Genomic DNA, 25,818 nt, shown 5'->3' with positions numbered 1-25,818 from the left:
GTTGTTCCTCCCGAGGTGCATCACCTTGCACTTGTCTGTGTTGAAACCCATCCTATTCTCATCTGCCCACCCTTGTAACCTGTCTAGGTCTGATTGTAGCCTGTTGCATCCTTCCAGTGTGTCCACGTCCCCCCACATCTTAGTGTCATCAGCAAATTTGAATTTCCCAGAGTACCTTTCAACCCTCCTCTTGCAATGTGGCCAAGTGGGAAGCCAAGGGGGACCAGAAGAAGACCAAGTCAGGAGAATGGCTCAGTGAGATGAGTACTGGCCTGGAAGGGAGATGGCCCTGGGTTCTGGCTCTGCTCCTCTTCTGGTACAGCATAAGGCATACCACTGTTACTTACCCCATGAATATTTAATGCAAGTCACATAAAATCCATTAGAGACAAGAGACCAGACACAGGACCCTCTTCATTCTAGTGCAGTACCTATCTCACTGTACTGTACTCCATGGGTGCACCTACATGTACCATTATAGTGCAGCAATAAACTGCGGAGCTTATTGCTCTGCAGTTTGGGTTTGCCTCTGCATGTGTGCCCAGAGTGTAGCTCATTTAGCCGTATTGCAGCAGCCATGGCTGGCTGGGGGGTCAACCTGCCAATAACAGGGGCACATGTGTAGACACTGAGGACACCACCTATAAACGAGCAGCAAGGCTGCTCCAATGAGCTATAATTACAGCACATCAGAGCAGACTTGATTTGCTCCATACTTGGACTGGGCCCCACCAGAGTCAGGAGCATTTAAAGCCATGGTGACCCCATAACCCAGCACTGCTCAGTTTGTGTGTGTACTCCAGATACCCACCACAAAGGATCCATGTGCTAATTAGCCCCCACTCATGACTGAAACTGGGTGTTCTTGTCAAAAGTCCTGGGATTCTCCAAAAATTTATAAATAGATGGGGCACAGGGCAAATTGCTTCACCTCATAGAGGGCAGGGCCACACTAATCATGTGCCTGAGAGAGGGGGTGACAAAGGGATTCTGGGTGAATGCTTGGGGCCCTGGTTTGTGACACTTGCTAGGCATTCAAGGTTGATGAAGAAACATGAATGATTGGAAATGGAAAAGAAAGGCATAGTTTAGCTGTGGGAGTGAAAAGGAAGTAAAAATGTATGCAATGGCGTGCTATGACTTGAAAGAGTCGCCAATGAGGGGGGTTGTGCTTAATAGGCACTACCATATGTCTTATTCAGATGGATTACAGTAATGTATTCTTAAAAAATAAATAAATAAATAAATAAATAAATAAATAAATAAATAGGTTTCCATCAGCATGTTTACCCAATATGGGCCATGTGTTTTATAGCCATATTCAGCATTGGCTGTATTCAACTGACTTCACAGTTCGTTTCTATTGCTGAGCTTCAATGCTGCTTTTGGCAGCAATTTAATGACAGACAATGTATTTAGTGAGGTTTCCTTGTATGTAATTATAGGACATGGGGCTTTTTACCCCATGCCAACTGGAAGTAAAACCTCATCTTGTATTTGAGTAAATATGGTGAATTAGTTTGTCTCTGATTTAATCAATTTCAATGTCAACAGAGACAATGATAAAGTTATTTTCTTGTATCATTAATATTTTACCACAAGAGGGAGACTTTCCTTGCAAGAAGAACAGAGAACACAGAATCTGAGAAAATTTAATGTATTTCAGCCTAGGCAAAATAGCTTTTAAAATTTAGCTAGCAGAAGTCTCCACCAAAATTCTTAAAGTCACACCGCCAAGTAGTTTTGGTCCACAATTTGAATTGTTTTAAACCTCTTATAATCAAGTTCAGAATGCCACTTAGACCCAGATCACCTCCTTATATTTTATAAAAGTAGACTACAGGAAAAAAACATCAAAGAGAAAGGCAACTGTGCCATTTAGGCACTGTTCTGCACTCGGGACAGGGCAGAGCTCCTGAGCCCTTCAGTGATCTTAAGAGGAATTGTAGCTCTGTCCTCTTCTAGTTAAACCATAACATGCAAATCTACCCTACATTTTATCTGTAGACAGTGCCAGAAACCAGGTCGAACCCTACTACTTGAAGATGATGCAGTCTGATCCTTAAACTAGTTTGAAGGATTTAAAGTTTCAACTTCATTCCTCTTTAATGCATACTATCAAGGTGGCTACAACATTAGTCTGATTCTCATTTACACTCAAACCACTGTAAAAGATTTATGAGTGGAGAGGAGCCTCCAAGTGGCTGTGAATTAGAGCCCTTTACTCTGGCAGACTGCAAAGGGATCCTAGAGTAATTGAGGCCTCCTCTACATGTTACAAGTATTGCACAATTAACCAGTTAATTGAGCTAAATGTGCAAAGTAACTATTACACAATAAAAACCTCCATCCAGCTATAAAGTTAGACCTCAAAATGTGCACTAACTTTATAGCTGTTTGCTATTGAGCTTTAATTTCGTGTAGTAGGATCTCTCCCAGGACTGCACCACGTCCAATGTGAAACCCTCAAACCCTAGGGATTGCTACAGCTGCTATCTGCTGGGTTCAGGGGTGTCATACACCCCTGAGCCCCAGGGAATCACAGAAGCTGCAATCCTCAGGGTCCAGGTGTTTGCACAAAACCCCCAAACTCAGGAGATCACAGCTGTAATGATCCCTGATACTCTGGAGTGTGGGGCTTCCCACACTCATGGGGCAGGGGGATTGCCTCTGCAGTGATCCTCTGGCCCTGAGGGTTTCTCTGCAACCCTGAGGGGAGGGGATCCCCACAGCAAGGATTCTCCAGCCCTGAGGGTGAATGGGGCACCCCCATGGCTGGGAGCCCCTCAACTGGGGTGTAGAGGGGACCAGAGAAATAAACCCAATGAAATTTTAACTATCTACCACTGTCTGAGAGATAACTAAACAAGAATGACTTCTGTTGGAAGAACAGAAAGGGTTTTGTTTTCTTGTTCTCCCTTAATTACTTCTATTAAAATTAATTATTACCATGAAGTTGCATTTAAATCCTGATAATGTTAGGATTAAGCCTAAAAGAAAACACCGGCTCCAGTGAAATACACATAGGAAAAAATCAGACGTATAAATAATCACCCTTTGTTGAGTATTAAGATAAAACTAGCAGCAGAGGATACTTATTGTATGCATATTTTCAGAATATTAAAACAAAACTAAAGCAAAGAATGCCATTCCATGATGTCCCATTTACCATAGTTTAAACAGGTTGACCACACAGGAAGAAGTTACCTTTCACTGTAACATATGCACAACTGCTGTTCCTTGTGTTATTACAATGCAAAAATAATATTAAAAAACAATTTACTCTAATAATGTACTGAGAGAAGTTTGGAAAACAAATTTATCTCAATTTAAAAGGGAAATAAATCCTTACCAGTTTCTGCCCGGAAAGAACTTCCAAAAGAGCAAGCAGCATTACCCCATCTTTGATATCTTCAAACAGATCATTGACCATAATGGGGGGGTTGCGCTGAAAAGTAAAAAGAAATTATATATAAAACCAGAAAATGCTACTTTTTGGTTTTATTTCTTAATATCCAAGAACAGCAGGAGTGACAGAGATTTTAAATAACATTAAATGGGCCAGAGAATTTAAATAAGGATTTATTATTTACTGTGTCTCTATCTCTCAAAAGTACAACTAGGGGACACAGAAAGAAAGTATTGGGTATTAGGTTTAAAACTAGAAAAAGGAAGTTCTTTTCAACACAGTGGGTGCATCTACATGTACAATTAATTCAAAGCAATAAACTGTGAAGCAGTTTGAGCTGGAGTAATTGACTCCTGGACTCAGCATCTACACATACACCCAGGACAACAGCAATTTGAATTGGGGTGGAACAGACTCAGACTGGCAGGAAGTATCGGGGGTTAGCCCTGGGCTCTGGGTGGCAGCGTCAGGCAGTGGAGGGGCTGGCTGGGACACAAGGGTGCTGAAAATGTGGAGCTGTGCAGCTAGGTAGCAGGCTGGTCCCCTGTTGGCTGGGCAGGAATCTGGTCCCCTGTTGGTGGGAACAATTTATGCCTATGTCTACATGTACATTTAGTTGCAGTTAATTACCCCAATGTAAGATAGTACTATCTTACAGTGGCAATAATTAGTTTACTGCGGCCTAATGGTGTCATACATGATGCTTTACTCCACAGCTATTTAGCCTATTTCGCAGTTAAGGACACATGTAGATGTGGCCAGTGAGTAATTTACTCATAGAACTCATTGCCACAAGAAATTATGGAGGCTGATAGTCTGCCCCAATCCACCTCTTGGAGAAAAGGTCCATCGGTAAGTACTGAATATAGTACATAACGGTGTAACTTCTGAATCATAACTTCCTAAATCTCTGAACGCTGGAAGCTGCAATGATAGGAGAATGCAGTGGAGAATTATGTGAAAACCCTGCTCGCTCTCCCTCTCAGTATCTGCTCTCTGCCACTGTATAAAGATGCTGGACTTAACTGATCCATGATCTGACCCAGTAAATGGCATTTCTTAATGTTCTTATGTTTTTGACACATCATTTAATGGGCCAGTAATCATTTAGTACTTCTAATACTAGTTGCTTTGTATTATCAATAACATGATGAAAGAACTAAAGAAAATCTACTACCCTGAAACAAAGATTCGTGTAACCTTGGCTCCAGCTCCCCCCCCACAGCTGCAGTGTGCCCCACACTGTGCAGATCTGGGGGCCCTTCTGCTCCCACCCTCCCAGGGTGCAAGCAACGGGAGCCACCTCCACCCCACAAGTGGTGCCTTCATCCTGTGCCCTCCCCCTTGCCTCACATGGGCAGTGCCAGCCTCTGCCCCCTCCCTCACCCTGGAGGGCATTGATCTCCCCCCCCACCCATGCCCATGCCCCTTCCCTCCCCTCTCCCCTTCCACCACACCAGACTTACCACCTGATAGCAGCTATATCAGATTTCAGATCGGTACTGGCTGATATGCCTCCTTAAATATCGGCTATTGGTATCGGCCCCCAAAATCTCTATCAGTGCACCCCTAATACACACATACACACACATATATAAATGCAGATTTTTTTCACAAACATATATATATGTGACTGTCTTTTCCTTCATCAAATTTCCTGGGAAAAAATTCTGCATTTGAATTCTGTTTCCCTGGTTGGTACTTGATTGTAAATTGATACGGCTCTAAATTTAGGTACCCCCACATGACTTTGACATGTACAGGCCCCAAAGTGTGGCAAATGTGGTCTTCTCCTGGTCCTCTTTGGCCAGAGAGATCTGCTAATACCCCTTGCTGAGATCCAGTGTGGATATAAACTGGGCTTGTCCAATTTTCTCTTGCATCTCACATGCAGACACGTGGGATAGGGTTGAACGTGGTCAGCTTGTTGCCTTATCTGAAGTCTATGTACAATTGCATGTTCCCACTGGGTTTTGGGATGACCACTATGGGGTTTCTCCACTGGTTGCGAGACTCCATTATTATCCCCCTTTCCAGAAGGCTGTTAATTTTGGTTTGGATGTGGTCATGTAGTCATTGCAGAATCCACCTCCAGGCCTCTTGGGCCACCCTCCATAAAGGGGTTTCAGTCTGACTGCTGACAAGGCCAGATTGTCCCTACCTGAGAGTGAATGAGTGAGACTGTATGGATGCTGTAAATAGCCCCAGAAGGAGAGGAAGCGTATGTGGGTTGGTTGCTTGGTTGTTGTTGCAGCTTTTCCCTTTTGTTCCTGGTTTGTTAAATGATGGGCTCAACGGGGCAAGCCCCACAATTAAACTGTATCTGTCACCTCAAAGCAGAGAAGAGCTTTAGGCTGAGGATTCTTTTTTTCCTTTTTTTTGTTTGATGGGCACCCAGTGGACTGGAGACTAAGGGGTGAGGTGGAGGCCACAGGAGAAGGTCTTCCAGCACCCCGTCTAACATACTTCCCAGGAAGAAGGGGGCGGGGAAGAGCTGCAGGCAATAGCCCAAAGACCCACTGTGGTGCTGTAATATTTTGAGTAAGGTGGCTTCAAGTCCAACGCCTTGAGTTCTAACCTGGGTAGGGGGAAATCATGGAGTAGCCCAGAGCCTGAGGCCCTGAATTCAGAGGCAGAGAACAAGGAATCAGAGTGCAAGACAAAAGAGAATGCTGGTGAGGCAACAGCCTAACCAGGAAACCTGACTGCGGTGGGCAGAGGGACCTCCTTTTCCCTGAGTCCTGCCACACCATCCCAGCCAAGAGTTTGCCAAACCTGCTCTTGAAAGTTTCCAGAGATAGAGATCCACAGCTTCTCTAGGTAGCTTCATCCAGTGTTTGACCACTAACATATTGAGAGAGTTCCTCTTAATCTCCAATTTAAATTTCCCTTACTAAAGCTTAAGGCCACTGTTCCTTGCTCAGTCCCCTATGGTCACACAGAAAAGCCCATCTCCATCCTCTCCATAATTGGCCTTCAGGTACTTGAAGACTGTTTTGAAATTCCCCCTCATTTTTCTTTTTCCAAACTAAATAACCCTAGTTCTTTCAGCTTTTTCTCATAAATTATGCTTCCCAGGCCCTTAATCATTTTTGTCACTCTCCCTTGGGCTCTTTCCAATTTTTCCACAACCTCTTTGAAGTGTGGGGCTCAAAACTGGATGCAGTATTCCAGGGATGGCCTCACCAGTGCCAAATAAGATGGAAAGATCACTTCCCTTTATTTATTTTCCCTCCTCATACTACTCTTGCAATCACTGTATTGCTTCATGATTACAAAAGAAAAGATGTTTAGAGTTTTATAGCTGTTAAAATGAGAGTACTATTTTCATATAGCTAACAATTATATAAATTTTTGCTATTTCCTCCCCTCTTTCTCCTTCAGCCTTGTAGTTCTTTAATGCCTTTATTCATGATGTTGGTTTCTACTTATGACAAGTTATTATAATGCTTACTTTTCCATTTTCAGACAAAAATGATAACAGTGAAAGTATAACTAAACAAATACATATTTAGACATTCTAAATTATACGATTTCATCATTAAACTCTTCTTTTTCAAAAGTTTATCACTTGGTAAAATTGTGAATATCCGTTGGTTAAACAATAATAATTTCAAGCATCAAAAGCTGAAGAATATAGCAAAGTTAAAAAAGGTGTGTGGGGAGGGAAATGGCAATTCTTTTAGGTTTCCCTCACATACATTTTACACTGACTTCCATGCTCACTTTCATTACACCTAGGCTTGACAGGATTTGATTTTTATCAATAAACACTGATTTCACTTCACACTCACAGACTGACAGAAAAATCTTTCCATCAATAATAATAAAAATTTATAGAAAGGGGATTGTTACAGTGAACCCTGTTACTGAACAGTGGAGAAAGGGACAAAGGGTGGAGGAGTTAAAAAGGAGAACAATGGGCAGCCTAATGACTCATCAGCTAAGAAATTAGCTGCTCATTCACAGGTGCTAGAGGTGGGCTGAAGGGAGATAATAGGCTACTTAAACAAACTCCCACCTAAAGGGGGGCCGGACATGGGAAGTGGGAAGGATATTTGAGGCTCCAGCCCAGTGGTAGCAGGCCCAGCTGGGTCATGTAAGTGCTGAGGACAGAGGATGGCTCCCACCTTTCCCTATTTTGCCACTGTTCCTGGAGTGCTACTGGTCATTGCCAGCCCAGCTCTTTCCTGAGATGAATGAACATAAAAGAGCTGGGCTGGCTATGATTTATTGATTTACTTTTTATATTTTGACATGTGATTTTTATAAAGTTTTTAACAGTATACTGTCATTACTAAACTGTTTGCTTCCTACACCTCTAATTTTGTGCAATCCTGAAAATTCAAGTAAATAAAAACCAAAATAAATGCTTAAAAATAAATATCAATTTTAGGTGTTGAAATTAAAAAAATAAATCTGTTAAGCCTATTTATACCATAAAGGAGTGTGGTGAAGTTAATTGTGGTTTTGCCTGAATAAGTGTTGATTAAGCACTGAAGGGTCTGGTATGCAGTACTTACATGCCTCATATAAAGATGTTTCTGTATAACGTGTGTTATGTAACTGCAAGATGCCTGAAATACATGTTGGAATTGGACTGATGTACACAGTAATCTCATAAAAGATACCACTTAGAAGTCACTGTGCCCATGATAACTGCAGTTAGCTGCTAGGGTATCTTGTAGCAAAGGAACTTTTGGGCAATGTTGACCTTTTTACTGGCAATCAATGTAAACTCTCAAATTCTCCTTTTTCATAAGGTTTCTATTCAAGTCAGTCTTATTGTAATTCATCTCCTTAGTTCAATAAGATTCACTATAGTCCTACCAGTATGCATATATTTCCTGAGAGGGGAAGTTTATATTTATATATTTAGCTATTGTATAGATAGCTTCATGTATGTTAGCTTAAATTAAATCCCATTTCCTCACAGAAAAAGTTTCCATTCAAGCCAACATGTGGTGAATTTTCTGTGAGAACTGAATAACCACATACTCCTTGGGTACACACATGATGTCAAACTGGTTAGTATCAGTGAGCTAACATGTACACTGCTTCCTTAGTCTTTAGCTGTATTCAAAGGAAAAAGTCCATTCACTTTCATTAAAAATCTGAACAAAGTTAAAAACATTATTTCTTCTAAAGGTGGACCTCACTTTAATACTTCTTCTGTTCAGCTACCAGTACTTCCTGATGAAATGTTAACTTGAACTCCAGAGAAACAGAAGGTGATTTTGACACCCTTGTATTATATCAACAATAACCATTCTATAACTGCAGTACATGTGGCAATTACACTTGTAGTAAAAATAATCTTTAAGAGTGGCTATAACATGAGTAGCAAGGTACACTCAATACAAATACACTTGAGAGCAATGTAGGAGGCATATGAATTAACTCAGAGGCTTCTTAAAGGTTAGCAAAGTGAATTTTTCTAATGCTAAATATTTGTTCAAATAGTGCAATTTAGATCACAAATGACTTAATGCAGACATGCTTTACACAAATCAATTGCCCTTTAACCTGTTTGTTTGTTCTAATATTCAGAAAATAAAAAGCAATGCAATTTCAAGTGTTTGACATGAATCTGTGTGCATAGTATTTACATTCAGAAAACAAATATTCAGAAACGATCTGTTTTCATTATCCCTCTGAACTATTAAACCAAATAACAGAAACTTTCTGAAAAACACAAAGATCACAAGGCTAATAAGTCATTTTCTAATCATCTTGGACATATATACACACACCTTCATCTGCTCCAAAACAGTGGAAATCCAGCACATCAGAGCAGGTTCAATTAATTGAGTCTGCAGAACACACGAGCTGACATGCCCAGTGGTGCATCACGTACATTTGTATAAATGTTGAAATGCACATCAGCATGTGGAAAACAGCAGCAGTGTGCTTTTGAACTAAAATACCTTCAATGTGTTTAGTTCAAAAGTGCATCGCTGCCATTTTTACAGTGCTGAAGCACATTTTGCTGTTTATACAAATGCATGTGATGCAGGACCAGGTGCATTGCGGCATATGCATGTGTACAAATGCCACTTAAGTCTAGCCCCGTGCTGTTTTTGTATCTCATCCACTTCCAAGTATTTATTTAGTTAGATTTTTTTTAAACTGTCTTCTTTGAGCAGTACCCTTTTCTTCATGCTTCTGTGTAAGCTGCCTAACTGGCTGTTTATGATACATAAATAAAAAACAAAGAGCATTGCACAATACACCTTGGTTCAAAAGATGCAGGACTTCCCCTCCTAAAATAAGTTATGGCAGAATTTTCAAACAACACTGTGGCAGGGCACTGGTAGTGCCTGCCACTTTAAGGGTTGAGTTAAGCAGCTGGCAGGTGCTTGATTGTGGCAGCCTTTTTAAAATACTGGCTGCCTATATAAACAGAGCAGTTTGCTGCTGGCAGTGTAGATAGAAGTATTGTCTGGCTGAAAGGCTATGTGATACAGCTGGGAGGTAAGGGTAGGAGCTTATGGGGATAGTTTGGAGGTTCCTGGTCCTGGGCATGACCAAAACTTCACCCTGTTGGGGAAGGGTGATGGGGCTCCTGGTGATGTGGGAGTCCCCAGAAAATGCCAGGCTAGTTACTTCCCTGGTGAGAGGTGAGGAGGGGCACCTTAACCCCAGCCCCCATCTTTGGGTGAGCTTTGGAGGCAGTAGTGGAGCCAGGCATGGCTGTGGCCACCTGACCCCATGAGGGGAGTGTAAGACCCCAGGGAGTGACAGCAGTGGGGCCAGGCACAGCAAGCAGAGTGCCATCTAAGCCCAGCAAGGATGGGAGATCCAGGAGACCCCAGAGGGGGTAGTATGGAGAGCCTTGGGAGGCCCTGAACAGAGTAGGGCTAAAGTATGAGTAGGGCTGAAGAACAGCCCAAGGCGTGTGCTGCATAAGGCTGAATGGGAGTAAGCTTGAAGGACAGTGCAAGGGCCAGCAGAAGTTGTGCCTGGTGAGAGACTTGGGGCAGAACTAGCCCAGAGTTTAGCATGAGGCCGGACCATGTAGAGTAGGGGAAATCATGGGAACTGAAGGCCCTGCATGGCGGAGCCAGTATAGTATTAGCAAAGCTTGAGTGGCCCAAGAGCGGCCACTCAAGGAGAAGCAGGGCAATTGTGTAGCCTGGTAACAGGCAATATGTCAGAGGCTTTGTGAGAGAGGGGTGGAGTGGAAGAGGCCTCCTGTGAGAGGGGATGTGGTGTGAATGTGGCTGCATGTGGAGCCCAAATTTGGACTCAGTTTGCTCTGGTCTTACTCCAGGAGTAATATTTACCTGGATGCCATCTGCAAGGCATGGGCTATGGGGTAGGGAAGGTTCAGAGCTGCAGATGGTGCCCCCTGGCATCAGGGCATGTAATGGGCAGTCTCCCATATTTACCATCTGTTTGTAGGAACAGCAAAGGCATGGCAGGAAAGACCAGGCAGATTGCCCCGTAGCAAGAGGTAGGCAGGCTGACATGAGACTTGACCTCAGGAGAGTGCCCTCTGTCACAAACACTTTAATGTGTCACAGGGCGCTACTCCTCTAAGAGCAGCGATTGCCTGGGGACAGTGCCCAAAGAGCCAGACAGGAGCCTAGGTGCAGGTGACCATGACAACCTACTAATGAGGAAATTAGCCACACATGCATCTGGTCAGCTAGCCAGAAGAGGCAGGGCCCTGGGCCCATATAAAACCCAGGGCTTGACCCAGGCAGGTTAGTTCCCTGCCAGCAGCTGAAGGGGAAGGAGCCTCCAGGGGGGAATGGCCCAGACATGTGGCAGCCATCAGATATGCTGCCCTTGGGACTAATGGGGCTCCAGGATCTCACAAGGTGCCCTTACCTACAAGGCACTTGGCATCAGAGAAGAAGTTTTACTCTTTTAAAGGGGCAGAGCATACCCTGAACTTTTGTGCTACGTTACAGCCAGGGGCTCATGTATGTTTGCTGTTGTTTGTTTGCTGTTTGATAACACTGGTGGTTTGGGTGAGGCTAAAGGGGAAGGAGGAGGCCTCACTGGGGGCCCACTACAATGTGGTGACCTCAGCGCCAGTGTGGGTGCAGTATTTGGGGTGACCAGGCTCTGGCGCCAGAGGGTGCAGTGACAAGGGGGAGATTAGAGCCCGGCGCCAGAGAGGCACAGAGACAGGGCTGCGGAGAGCCCAGGGAGGACAAGGGGGCCAAATTATAGCAAGGCCTAGGCAAAACAATGTCAGTACCATCTGTGAGGCTTGGGGCATAGTAAAGGGGTAGTACGGAGCCACGTACCTAGCCCAGAAGGCTGAGAGTATCTCGGGAGACATCCACCATGAAGCAGGATACCAAGGGGTCTAAGAACCCCAGGGTTCAATAGGATCCAGAAAGACCATACCCAAACATAAAAGATCAAGGGCAACCTCCCTATATTAATAGTACCAGCAAGACATGGTAGGTGAGATAGAGGGTACCTGTTCGGCAAATTTGGCATGGGTAAGGAGCCCCAGGGACCCCACCCTGTTACATAATGAAATAATGTGTCAGAAGCACCCCTTTCACAAACAGATAAGTGTTCACCTGGATGTTTTTGCACTCCTGTACAATTTGTGCAAATAAGTAGGCGTGTAAAATTTCAGACTATTTTGAATATCTGGCCCTTCTTCATCGACACCAATTCAGCACATAGATTCTAAAGTCCAATTACACTAATTGCTTTCAGTGCCTATTTCTATGTGGAAGGGCTGCCAGATTAGGCCCTCAACTTTAACATGGTAGGAGGCTTGTACACGTGATGGGGATTTAATCCCCAAGCTTTTATTTTATGCCTCCTAAATTGAAATGGTGGATTTTTACTTGAAACCCACCATTTCAATTTTTCAGCACATTATGGTGAGAGGCCCTATCCTTCTTTCCTCCTTTTTTTTTATTTTTATTTTTTTCTCTTGGAACTGGAGCCTGCCTGCAGCTGGGGGAAGAGCTGCCAACAGGCTGAGCAGCCCCTGAGCTGTAAGGGGACCCCAATCCTTCCCTCTGTGGTGGTAGCACCTCCTGGGACCACCCAGGCAGGCTGCTAGCACACAGGGTGTTGCCATAGTTTGGAGACAGCGCCTGGCCCAATCCAACTGTCCCCAAAGCATGCCTGCTGGAAGCCTGCCAGGTGCTGCTCCCTGGGTGAGCTTGGGGAACAGCTGGATCAGGCTAGATGCTGCCCCTGAGCTGGGAAAGCATCCAGATCACTAGCAGCCCAACCGGGCAGCCCCAGGAGGTGCCGCTGCCACAGAGGAAAGGACCAGGGTGCTCTGCAGCTCAGGGGCTGCTCAGCCGACTGGCAGCTCATCCTCTGTTTTCCGATCTTTTTTTGTGGAGCCTGCCTGCTTCTCCCGCAGGCATACCCTGACTCAACTGGTGCAGCTGCTAGCCTGGTAGCTCCCTCCCTTTCTCTGTCCTCTCCAGCTCCCCACAGCTCCCCTGTCCTTCAGGCAAGCCTGCAATTGGTGCCTTACTACCTGCAGCAGTGCTGGAGCTTCTGAGACATACAACCTATTATAAATCACTATTTTGAACTGTTACAATAGCTCACCGTTTTTTGGAGGGGTTTGCTACTCATACCCATTTCAGAACTTAGATATATTCATCCAAAGCAGGAGCAGACAGCATACTCAAAATTAGGGGTGCACTGATAGAGATTTTTGAGGCCGACACCAATAACCAATGGAAAAAAGGCTTTGCCAGGTTAACAATAAAAAGGATTCAGTTATGGTATGAAGGTAGGAAGGTGACGAGCTGCTCATTTAAGGCGCATGGTGGGGAGGGCAATTTACAGGCCGATGCATCAAGCTACAGGCCTAAGACCAGAAGGATTTAACACTAGTTCTTTTAATGACTATTTTGTCAGTTCCATCCACTTCATAGCATTATTCACCAAGAATTCTGTGAAGAGTTGGTGCCAAGCTGTCCAGAGTTGGTTCGTTGCATCCCTAGGACAGGATGTTGCTTTAGAGCTTGCCTGCCATGACTTTGCTGCCACAGATTCCCCATGCCTTGGAATGTGTTTGAGCCAGGAGGAGCCCTTACAGGCCAGATTCAGCCAAGGGCACAGGGAGATTTTGATACCCATGATGTAACATTTTAAATGAATGTTAATTGAATGTAAATGAATGTTGCACACAGCAACTACTCCTCCATTGCACTGTAGCCATCTCTGAGGTGAATAAGTGTGGTAAATACAAGAACACTGGGAGAATGCACAAGGACAGTGTAGGCAGAGTGTACCTGTCTCTCATCCACTTGGCTACATTGTTTTCAGAAGGTCAGATAATGGCCTGTATAACCCTTTGTGGTTATTTTGGTCCCCTCTAACTGCTAAAGCATACATAGTTCAAGTAATCAGTACTCAGGCTTATACTAAGATATGCTAGAGTTCCAGCCTGATATTTTACAGAAACAGAACTTTATAACATATAGGGTATGGACAAACAAACAAGATACTACAAAGTAAGCCAGGATATAATCTTGAGTACCCATCTACTGTGTGGTAACTACCTGTGTGTATGTTGTTTCCCCATAGCAAATAAGAGAGGACTTCTCCCTCAGTAAGCTACCTTTCATTTACCACTGGGTAACAGGATGGGCACAGAAATGAAATGGCTGATATCCTATAAGTTTATCTCCCATATTGTGGTAACTTGTTTATGGCCCATACCTTTAGCAGTACTGCAGTAGGCAAAAATGAGTCCTTACTGTTTTTTCTAACCCTGGAACCTTGATACACAGCACACTAGTGATATTTTATAGACCAGAAGTTGGCAACATACAGCCTATGGGCTGGATGTGGCTCTCAGAGCCCCTGGATCTGGCCCATAGAGCCTCAGGGTTTTGGTTATGTCCACATCTACACCCACACCAAGCCTAAGCAGCAGGGAGGTACACAGAAACTGAGAAAACTGAGAAAACACCAGCTGTGCCTTTGCTGCTGCTGCTTCTCCTCCATAGCCATGCCATGGGTGTAGTTTCCAGTTGTGGGGAACTGTGTTGAGGTCAGGCAGATGGAAGCTGCCTCCATGCTCTCCCTCCCTACCCATCACCCCCGCAGCTGCAGCGCGGAGCAACAGCAACGAGGCTGTAGCTTCTGGGTGCCCACTCCTGATGCAGCTCCCCACCAACTGTGCTCACACTCCAGCTGAGGAGAACAGGACTGGGGGAAGCAGCATCAATACAAGTGTAGTTCTCAGCAGAGGCAAAGGCCCCCACCACTAATGCTATGGAACAGAGCTGGGTTGTTCTGGCTTGTGACTTCAAAAGTTGCCAGCCGCTATCACAGACAGTTGTACAATTAAGTGTTTCCTCTATCTGGGCCAATCCTCAAGGACAATAAGAGCCTGCTTTACTGAACCATTTCTTTGTATAGCTTAAGTAGAAATATATATCAACTTTGGGTTGTGGAATAATCATACTCATATGATTATACGGAGATTCATATATTGAGATACACTCCTTGCTTTTGTGTGATACTTGAGCACTAAGGAGCTAGACCTGCAGCTTCCTTCAGAGGATGGGAAACCTTAGTGGATCAGTATAAACACTAGTTGAGTTCCACAACCCACTTGGTAATGTGAGCTAGTGGCTATTTCATGTTGTGTGAACTCAGCTATGTTGCCAGCACAATTCACAGATTCAGCTGACACTTATTACTTCAGTGACAAAATGCAGATCCTGACACATGCTTGTATCCAATACACCAGACTGCAGGCTTTCTTTTGTCATCATTACAACCTAGTCCTTACATTCTGGATGCATTTCTTCCTGTACCTTTATATTCTGTCACTTCACCCAGAGCTTCTCTTTATTCTCATAACCCATCTCTAATACTGCCCAAACTGGCTCTTGAATACTGCATGAGGAGGAAACTTGAGCACAGTAAACCTATGACTGTGGGGCCATTAAATCAACCATCTCAGGCTCAGCAAATTCTTCCTACACAGTCTATTCCTGAGCTCCAATACCTTCTCCCTATCCAACTTCTCACAGCTCAGAAACCACCCCCTCATTTTAAAGGGGACATTCTCCCTCCCCTTTTCCAGTATCTTCAAAGGAGGCTCAGAAAATCTTTCCTGTAGTTCTTAAGACTTCCCTGGTTCACTACATTCACAAGTCCCAAAAGAAAAACCCCTACAGATGCTCAAAATCCTTCCCCATCCTATCTGAAATCACAGGAACTCTCTCAACCCTCTTACTCAGAAAATCCTACTTAATTGCCTACCTTAGGACTCATTTATACATAACTGGAATAATGGAACAGAGGTAGCAACATGAAATTCTTAAGATCAGAAATCAGCAGCTCTAACAGACTGACTGAGTTGGAAATGACCCATTTTGGGTCAGAGGCTGCTGGATGCTAGGACCTGACTACCAGTGCTGTTCCTCACTATAGCAACCAGGAGTGCTACCATCATTGCCGCATCATTCCACTACAGCACAGGAGATGCCCCAACCACTGAATGCTGTTAAAATCCCACATGCGCAGGTCAGAACCAATGGTTCTGTAGGCTGGATCTGGTGGGCTAGTAGGTTGCCAGTGCTCTATGGCTCAGCATATGCAACCTATCACTTATGAAGACTGTTGATGGAGCTGGAATGCTTTGAGGCCCACTGGGCGGCTTAATTTAGTGTAGCCACTGGAGTCTTTGGGGGCAGAGGAAGCCTCAGCCCCACAACCAGCTGCAAGGGGCTGCAATATGGCAGCTGCTCTATATACTAGTAGCCTGGCTGAGATCTGGGATATTATTAGTGTATTTTAGTCCCTGTGACCCTCTAAGGACTAGTGTCCCTGCTGAATTTATAATGTGTTATATACTAAAGGCTGTGATCTCTCTTCAAACAAAACTCTCAAGGATTGGGTGTTCTGCGTTAGTAAAAATGAAGGACATAATTCCCTAGCTTTCCTGAAAAGCTCAGAGAGAAGTAGAAGTTAAAAGACAAATAATGAGGGGACAAAGTAGGCTAAGTTCAAAGCAGAGAGACAATGAACCAAAAACAGCTACTTTGCCTGCCTCCAAGCCTATGGACCCATCTCTGAACCTATGCTGCATGTTAGAAACTCAGCAGTTTTTCAGAGGTGGAATTAGTCACGAGTCCAAGGAGCTGAGCTCTCCTTGGGGTGCCATGGATTTCCACATGTTCTTGGGACTCCATGCAGCTTGGGCAGCCTCTCTAGCTCCTTTCACAAAGTTCACAACATTTCAGCAGATATCCCAGCTTCAGAGTCACAGGTATTTAAATACATTTTTTGTCCTCCCACATCCTTTTCCACTGAAAGATGAGAGACAGCCCTGATTAAAGGCTGCAGGTTTTTCATAATTTCTCAAGACTCTCATACACAAGTTATGCATCTGTATTTAGCTTAATTCTGAACTAGTTAGAACTAATTGTACCCATGAGCCTTCAAAGCTCACATCTGTGAACTGACACACACATGTCTTTCTTAATATATCTTTCCAATGTAGAGACTATACTCTTCTCCCACTCTTCATAGAGCAAAACCACAATAGGCTAAATAGTAGGGTCCTTACACTGTTTGCATTCAGTTTGTTTTCAAAAAATGGAAGAAAAAGCATTTAAGAGACTCATGATTTGATCAGTATTCATTACAAAATATATATTTTTATGTTGTCTGAACAGAATTTGTTACTGGGCATGTTTCCTATGATGTCTCATAGACAGGAGATGAACATGTCATATGCCATGCACTTATAGATTGCTGCTTGAGTGGGTGTCTTAAGAAAAGATGGGCAGAAGGTTGAAGAACAAAATAAAGTATTTTTGGGAGTCCTCCTACTTTGCCCAGATTCACATAAGAGACCTCATTTCCACTGACAGACCAATTTTTCCCAGCCTAACAGTAAACTCATTTTTAAACATTTTCCTTTATTAATTTAGGAAGAAAGCAGCAAATACAAAAAATTAGATAAAAATAAACTATCTTCAGCATGAATCGAAAAGCTTTTGAAGACCTTCACAGCATTATAGGTTTAATGCTCGTTGAAAACAAGATATAATAGCCCTTAAAATTTAGGGCATGGAAAACCCTAAGAATGAACATTAAGATCTAAGTTCTGCTATAGATATATGCACACAGGGCACCCAGTAAAGTCAATCAACCCTTTAAGATGCCTCTTGTTTGTTTAAACTGTACCCAGCATAATAGACTCTGGTCCCTAACTGGGTCCTCTACGCATTACTATAAATCCCAAAGCAACAACAAAACTAGCAGTAACAATATGCGTTATAGGCAGAGTTCCAAAAGCTACTCTAATTAAAGCACTGCAGCGTCTTGTGTATCAGCGTCCCCACATAAAGATGGCAGCAAAGGCACTTGAACTAAAGATCATTCAACGACCTTTAATTCAAGTGCCCCACCACCATTTTGAAGCACAGGGATACTGATACATGAGAGGCAGGAGGCTCTGGAATGTAGTAATATCACACTCCAGCAGACTTGATTACTTCAGTCCACTCATATGCGCTGTAATTACAGCATGATGCAGCAGCCTTCTCACTCATGTACAGGCACCCAGAGTTCTTAACTCTTTCGTGTTTGTTCATCAGCTTTTAACTGAAAGTGGAAAACACCAGACACTGGGGCTAGGGAACGACATTACTAGGTATGTACTCAAATTGCAGAGCCCAGAGCCAAATTTCATGGGCTTGCATGGCCCAAGGCTCCAATTTTGCAGATAGATTGTGGCCATTCCCAGCACAACTCTGATTGGCTGGGGTGGCCGGCAGACATATGTAGTGCCAGTGCCCCAGCTTGCCCCACCCCCCGCACAGGGGGAAAAATAAGTCTCACCCCCCCACGAGTGCTAGGATTGACTACTGCTGTTCTACCACCCCCAGCCAGGCCACACTGCACCTGGCTCTGCTTCTCTCAGTCCAGCCCTGCTCCCCCTACCACTCCCCAGCCTTACACAAGCATAGGGATGGGCCACAACCCCCCTGCTGCCAGGCTATACTCTCCCCCTCCCCAGCTTTGTTCCCCTTGCCATGGCATGGCCATGCTGCCCCCCCCCCTCCAATCCTGGCTCTGCTCTCTCCCGACTCAGCCCTGCTCTACCTCACCATGGCCCTACTACATTACCCCACTGCCTCTTCCTGGTTCTGTTCTCCCTGAACCACATTCTCTGTAACACCACTTATTGCAGGATGGGCCCTGCCAGGGTGGTAGTTGTTGTTGAGGGGAAAAGAAGTAGGGCTGGGCCTTTCCCTGTCTGCCTGGGCTGTAGTGCTGAGAGGCTGCATAGGGGCAGCCCTCTCCCCCAGTCAGCAGCCAGGGGTGGGTGCAGCAGCCATCTTAGCTGTTGCCCAGGGATGGAAAAAAAAAAAAAAACACTTTTATTTTTACATAGAGCCCCACTTTTTGTTAAGTTTTTTATCGTGGGCAATGCTGAATTTTGCAGTTTCCACAAAACAGTGATGTAGGTAGGTCCTTGCTTTTCTGGATAAGTATCTGAACCACTCAGCTGTTGGGGGTAATGAGGAATTAGGTGACATTATCAGCCTAGTTCTGTACCACAAGAGGCAGTTTGTTGTAGGTCTTAGCAGAGGGCACTTGTACATGTGATGGGGGTTTCGTTCTCAGGGTTTTATTCTATACCCCCTAAATTGAAACAGTGGGTTTTTAATTGAAACCCACTGTTACCATTTCAATTTAAGGACTTTCCTCACTGTTGTGGTGAAGGGCCTGACCCTTAATTTTTCCTCCAGCAGAGCCTACCTGTGGCTGGACAGCAAGCCACCAGCAGGTCAAGCTGTGCCTGAGCTGCAGGGGGTCCCAGTCCTTCCTCCCTGGGGCTGCCCAGGTGGGCTGCTAGTGGGCTGGGTGCTGCCCCAGCTCAGAGGTAGCACCCGGCCAGATCCAACTCTTCCCCAAGCCCACCAGGGCTTCTAGCGCTGCGTGCAGTGTCCCCACTGCCTTCTCACCACCTGGGACCACCTGGGAATAGGCTGGCTTGCCCCTGGGACAGTGTGGGGAGGTGGAAGGAGGGTGGCTGGGTGTGCTGGTGGCCAGAAAAAGTGACACAGATGATGCATGGGACACTGGAAGTCCAGGCGGGCTCAGGGAAGCTCAGGCTTAGCGGGCTTCCAGTGCCCCATGCACTATCCCTGCCACCTTCTCCAACTGCCAGTACCTTCCTGCCACCTTCCCACACTGCCCCAGGGGCAAGCCAGCCCATTCTTGGGTGGTTCCATGAAGCATGAAGGTGGCATGGACAATGCACAGGGTGCTGGAAGCCCCAGTGGGCTCAGGGAAGAGTTGGATCTGGTCGGGCGCTGCCTCCAAGTAGGGATAGTACCTGAGCCATTAGCAGCCTACCCTGGCAGCCCCAGTGGGTGCTGCTAGCACAGAGGCAAGGACCAGGGCCCCCTGCAGTTCAGGGGCTCCTAGGCCTGCCAGAATCTCACCCCCTGGCTATGGGAGAGCCAGGCAGACTCCTTGGGAAAAAAAAAAAGGATTGGGACCCTTGCTACTTCTGCCATCAGCAAACACATGTGGCTGGCAGGTGCCTGTTGAAGGGAGAAGCGGCAAGGAGCCCAATCCTTTTTTTTTGGCAGAGCCTGCCCACCTCTACCACAGCTGAGGAGTGAGCTGTTAGATTAAGGGCTGCAATGTTAGAAGTAACAACATTAAAAACTAAGCTACATGGGGATGTGGCAAGCTTATTTGAAACCTCCAAACCTCGTGTACATGTAATGTGTGGTGCTATTAAGCCACATAAAGGAAATTTTTGTCATGTGTACACATGATGGTCGTCACATGTACAAGAGCCCAGAGGTGACAAAATGAACTTATATAAAGACTGAGCTATTCTTTTATCCTAACACAAGAGGGGTTTCTCCTGACATAAACAGAGGATATTTTACTTTAGGATAGGAAATCCAGCATTTTTATTTTAGGCCCAAACATAGATTATAGGGTCCGTTATTTGCTGAATGTAAAAAATGTAAACATTTCTCAGAAAAGCTCACTGTCATATAGCCATTGCCCCACACTTTACAGAAGGGGAATTCTAATTTTAATACAACTCTCTACTATAAATATTTCTGTTCTAGAGTTGATCTGTGACTTTTTTTTACAAAAATGTTTATAATCAAATTATTATATATACTTGTATGTCTGCAATAATATGTGATTTCCCTATGAAAGGAAATTAAACTATTTTGCTCTTCGGCTTTGTATTTTTTCACAACAAATAACATATTAAAATCATTCTGACTTAACAAGGGTATTCAATATTTATTTTAAGGAGAAGTAGTTGTGATAGGTCCATTATGAGAAAAGTTCCCTGTCTAGAGATCTCAAAATAATTTGTACTCTTGCTGAAACCTAATTAGCCTGTACTGTGATTTACACTGTTAATGATATAAATAGACAAGATAAATATTGATCAGGCTTTGAATCAACACTTCTAAAAACTATACTATGTCACAACAAGCAGCCCAGGTTTCTTAGAAAAGGAAGAGTCATAGGGAATGAAGCTGACCTATTGAACAAATCTGTATCGTTATAAAACATTTCTTAGTCTATAAATATAACGCATCTTACAATATCTGCAATCCAAAATCATCATATCTGGCATCTAAAACAATGCCCTTTAAATGTTTAGCCCTTAAGTTTCAGAAAACAGCTACTAAAATAGAGGGCAACTCATAAGAAACAATAAGAGCCTAAAAAAGTAAAGTATGAAACACACAGAAGGTGAAATACTGGTCCCACTGAAGTCAATAGCAAAACTCCTCTCTGCAGGAAAGACCTCTCGGAGATTCAGCATGCTATTTTCTTTCTCAAGACTGGAACATCACTTCTTTCAAGTAACTTATTTTTCACTGAAGCATTTAGCTAATAATCCACATTTTAAATATACTACACATTTTAAAACTGTTAAAAGGTTGTGAAGTGAAACTGTTAAAAATTAGAAAATACCAGTTTATAGTTTAAAATGTATAATCACCCTTGCATCCTCAGTTCTTACGCTTTCCATATTCATGAGCTAAAGCAAAATTACATAAGTGATATTTAATTAAAGACTTTCATAATGCACAGAAATAAGAGAGCAGAACTAAGATGGCATATACCACATGCTGGGTTTGGGATTGAGGGAAGTATGGCATGGTTGTTTCCCATTTCCTCCTACAGCTGCTCTGACTGTGTAAGTACTGATTGCATCTACACATTCAATTAATGTGTACCAATAAACTCCAAAGTAGTTTGAGCCAGAGTAAACTGCTACAGCATGCAGCATCTGCATGTGCGCCCAGGATAGCAGCAATTAATTTGAACCAGGATGGAGCAGGCTTAGGCTGGCAGGGAGCCCAGAGGGTGAACCATGCATTCTGGGTGGCAGTGTCAGGAGGGAGAGGGACTGAGTGGGGCATAAGGGTGCTGAACCTGCACAGCCATATGGCTAAGTGACAGGTAGGAATTTGGTCCACAGATGGCTGGGCTGACTGAGCACAATTTAAGCCCAAGGACAGTGTTTACAGTGCATTTCATTGAAGTTAATTACTTCACCATAAGATTCATAGGTGTTAGAGGCTGGAAGGGACCTCACAAGATCATTGGGTCTAGTCCCCCTGTACTTGGGCATGCAAGGTGAGAGTCAAGTAATTTTTTAAAGATCTCCAGGGCAGTTGATTGCACCACCTCCAGGTGGAGTCTGTTCCAGACCCTAGGCCCTTGACTTGTAAAGAAGTTTCTCCTTATGTCCAATCTGAAGCAATTTTCAAGCAGTTTGTGTCCATTGGTTCTTGTCTTCCCCTGGAGTGCCTTGGTGAACAGATGCTCCCCCAGGCCCTGATGTACGCCCGTTACGTAGTTACAGGCTGCCAACAAATCTCCTCTACATCTTCTTTTCTCCAGGCTAGTAGTACTCCAGTAAAGATAGTACTGTCTCTGACAGTACTCAGAGACAGTACTATATTATGGTGGAGTTAATTAGTTTACTGGTCTCTAATAGTGGCGCAAATGTAGATGGTGATGCTTTACTGCACTGCTAATTATTCTACTCAGCAGTAAAGCGCACATCTAGATGCACCCACTGTGATCCTACATCTACCACAAGCAACTCTTTCTGAATACTCTTGCCTCTTCATTTGGCAACTACATTGGTGTATAAAATGGATATAAATGTCAACTGTGTAAATGTGCGCAGGTCATGGAAAAAACATACAGTTATTTTTATAAATGTATTTCTCAACCAAACCAGAATAGAGTTTCAGGGGACAAAGCACTTCTGGGAGAGAAAAAGAAAGCATTATAAGAACCTTTGTAATGAAAAGTGTTAGGAAACCTAAATATAGGAGTTTGTACCTTTTCCCCTATGTAACTATGTACCAGGTATGCATTTTATGCTATTAAGGGCCCCTCTACATGCACGGGTAAAAGTGCGATGGGATCTGATGCACAATCCACACAATTGCGCCACATGCGTGGCAGGAGTCATGACTGTGAGATCACACATTAGATCCCATCATGCCTTCTTGCTGGTGCAGGGGGAGCCTAGTCTCAGAGCAGGGGGTTGTTACAGCTGTGATCCAGCTCTGGGGGTGCATGAAACCCCCAGAGCTGGGAAAATGTGGCAGCCATGATCTCCTAACTCCAGGGGTTTCACGTGCCCCTGAGGCTGGGGGATCGCAGATGCCATGTTCCTCCAGCCCCAGGATCAGGCATCCCCCTGAAGTGGCAATAAGGGACAATGGCATCTAAATTGCTGGGTCTTGGAATGGTACACCTCTGCAGCTGGGAGAGCTTTCAGCTGACAGGGCTCCCAGCCACAGGGATGACCCTGCTACATGTGCAGGTTAAAGCTCGATAGCAACCAGCTATAAAGTTAGTACATGTTTTGGAGGTCTAACTTAATAGCTCATTGGAGCTTTTAATGACATGATAGCTACTTTGCACATGTAGCTGGTCTCTGAATAACAGATCTGTCAATGGCCAAATGTTAATACCTAAAGTCTCAATAATTTGGCCCAATCTGGATTTTGTCTGACATGTTTTCCTAAAGCAGGGCCTAAACTGATATTTCCCTGCAATTTATGACGGTTGGGGATGTCTTAAAAATTGGCATGCTCTCACAGATGAATTCTACAAAGGCAAGGCAGTTGATTTTATATGAGGGTATTTATTATTTTACCTCTTTAATGTAAGAAGCTTTTTGATCTATTACTATGCTTCAATAGGCCATAGCAGACTGATGAATTTGTTCATACAGTGTTGCTGTGCATAAAATATGGACATTGGAGAGTGTATTAATCGGTGCATTCAACAAAGGGTAAAATATTTCTTTATATTTTTATGGCAGCTAGTCATCATTACTTCAGAAATACACATTCCAAAGATCACTGCCTGTGTTTAAATACTGTGATTTACCAGTCTAATAATCACAGGCAGAGGTGTGGAGTGAAAACTTGGATACTGACCACATAAAACTTCACTGTTAATGTTACGAAGTAAATATGCTAACATATGAAATGCAGCATTTATAATATTTCATGAAAATCACTGCCATTCATTTCATAATAAAAGTATATATAGATTTTGGTTTATAATAATACAAAGTAAAAACAGTTCTGTAACAAAATTTTCCCAGCAGCTTCACAGAGCATTTGAGGAGTGTTATGCAAGGTATACTCTTGCTGATACAGGAAGCCTCTATTAGGTGAGCACACTATTAACCAGCTGGCTCAAATTTTATTCCATTATATTTTTACTAGTAGTGCTAATACCTGAGGCCTGGAACAAAGCTTTATTGGTTCAAGGCTGTGACACACCACTTCCTATTGACTACGGCAGCAGATACTCTGCTGCCTGTTTTTTTCTCAGGCAGCGGATTTTGGCTAGTAGACTTGAGAAGTTTTAAACCCACTCACTATGCCACAGCTGCCAAACCACTATCATAATGAAACAGATTAGATCATATTAGCAGATTACAGCACATCCATTAGATCATATCCATTCTGCTAATCAGAACTGTGAATGTTGCCTTATACTCTTCAGGTCCAAAATATCTGTCAGGGAGCAAGATTTGACTTAAAAATAAATTTTTAAAGATATTTATTACCTTGGCCAAATGAGTGTTGATCCATTTAGTGAAAGTCCTCTTTTGTACTGCTTCTTGCTCATCTGGAAAAGAAGCAGAACCAGAGTGATTAGACATTGCCATCTACCACCAGGGAGGTATACTCAGCTCTAGAAATACCACTATTTTTCTTCAGTAAAGCAATTCATTTTGCTTACAATTCCCTTGTAAAAACTTGACACTTTACTATTATTTATTAGATTTATATGCTGTCCTATCCAAAAAAGGCTCAGGGAAGCTTACAATGAAATCCACAAGGTATGAAACAAAAGCAGACTCCCCAGACAGTGCATTTATCAAGCAGTTTTTCATTAGCGTATCAGTAGGCACCTGCTGAAAATACGGAATCAACTAGAAGCATCTAACACAGTCCTATGGTCTGCCATAACAGTGGTTCAACAATGTTTAATGTTTCTTTGTGTTTTGAGAGAGGGTATAAGTATTCCAACTGCAGTTTTCAATCCAAGTGCCTAACTTTAGCTCCTAAAATGTGGCCCTATTTCCGAAGGTACTGAGTCCCCATACCTTCACTTGCATTCAAACAGAGTTCTAGATGTTCCACCAAACTGAAAAATCAGGGCAGGTTAGTTATTTAGGTAACTATCTGTAGATTTTGTAACTTACAGCTTGATGATTTTTTATTTTCAGATAAAATGAATCACTTGGGATGGGACACTGCCTGTATCTGTCCAGCTGAAAGGCTCTCTGGGCAGCAACTAGCAGTTATATGGCACATAGCTAGGTTTGCCAATTCCTATGCCACTTCTTATACCACTCCCTCTCATACCTCTGTCACAAAGGACATACTGGAGTTACAATGACCTCTGCTAATTCTCAACTGGTCCCCTGGGGGCTGCAGCCAGTAACATAGGCAAGAGTAACTTCTGAACTAAAAGTTGTAATGTATGTTTCACTAGAGCTGGAATTGCAAAGATCCATGATTTGGTCCCCAAAAACTTGCCCCTTCTATTACAGTGATGTTAGAATTGCACAGCTGGAATCTTGTCCTTGATAAGGGAAGCCGCTGCCCGAGACTCTCTCTCTCCTCCTCACACTTTCACATGCTGATTACAGAAACTAGTTCAAACTGGAACTTAACTGCATAGCCTAAAGGAATGAACTCTTAATGAACTCTTGTAGTACTGAGCATGCTTAATTAGCTGTTACATATTTACCTCTCCGCCCCCCCACTCAAATAACTAATTATACTATACATGCAATGTATGTAATGATGTAATTACATGTATGTTCATATAATGTGGGAGTAAGTTGCAAGAACTTCTGTATCTACGCACGCGTCAAG

At 43.7% G+C, this 25,818-nt stretch overlaps 1 protein-coding gene across 1 annotated transcript in view; it reads right to left on the bottom strand.

The window, feature by feature from the left end:
• Positions 1-25,818, bottom strand: part of SYNE1 (spectrin repeat containing nuclear envelope protein 1) — a 514,523-nt gene that overhangs the window by 375,899 nt on the left and 112,806 nt on the right. The window contains exons 3-4 of the mRNA XM_019550064.1: positions 24,498-24,559; positions 3,353-3,448 (exon numbers count right to left, since the gene is read on the bottom strand). Coding sequence (XP_019405609.1) covers positions 3,353-3,448; positions 24,498-24,559 — 158 coding nt within the window. The remainder of the gene's footprint in view (positions 1-3,352; positions 3,449-24,497; positions 24,560-25,818) is intronic.

The sequence above is a fragment of the Crocodylus porosus genome, unplaced genomic scaffold (assembly GCF_001723895.1).
Source record: "Crocodylus porosus isolate Cpor-Errol unplaced genomic scaffold, CroPor_comp1, whole genome shotgun sequence".
Lineage (NCBI taxonomy): Eukaryota > Metazoa > Chordata > Crocodylia > Crocodylidae > Crocodylus > Crocodylus porosus.
The sequence above is the reverse complement of the archived record's forward strand: the minus strand, read 5'-3'. Positions and strand labels throughout refer to the sequence as shown.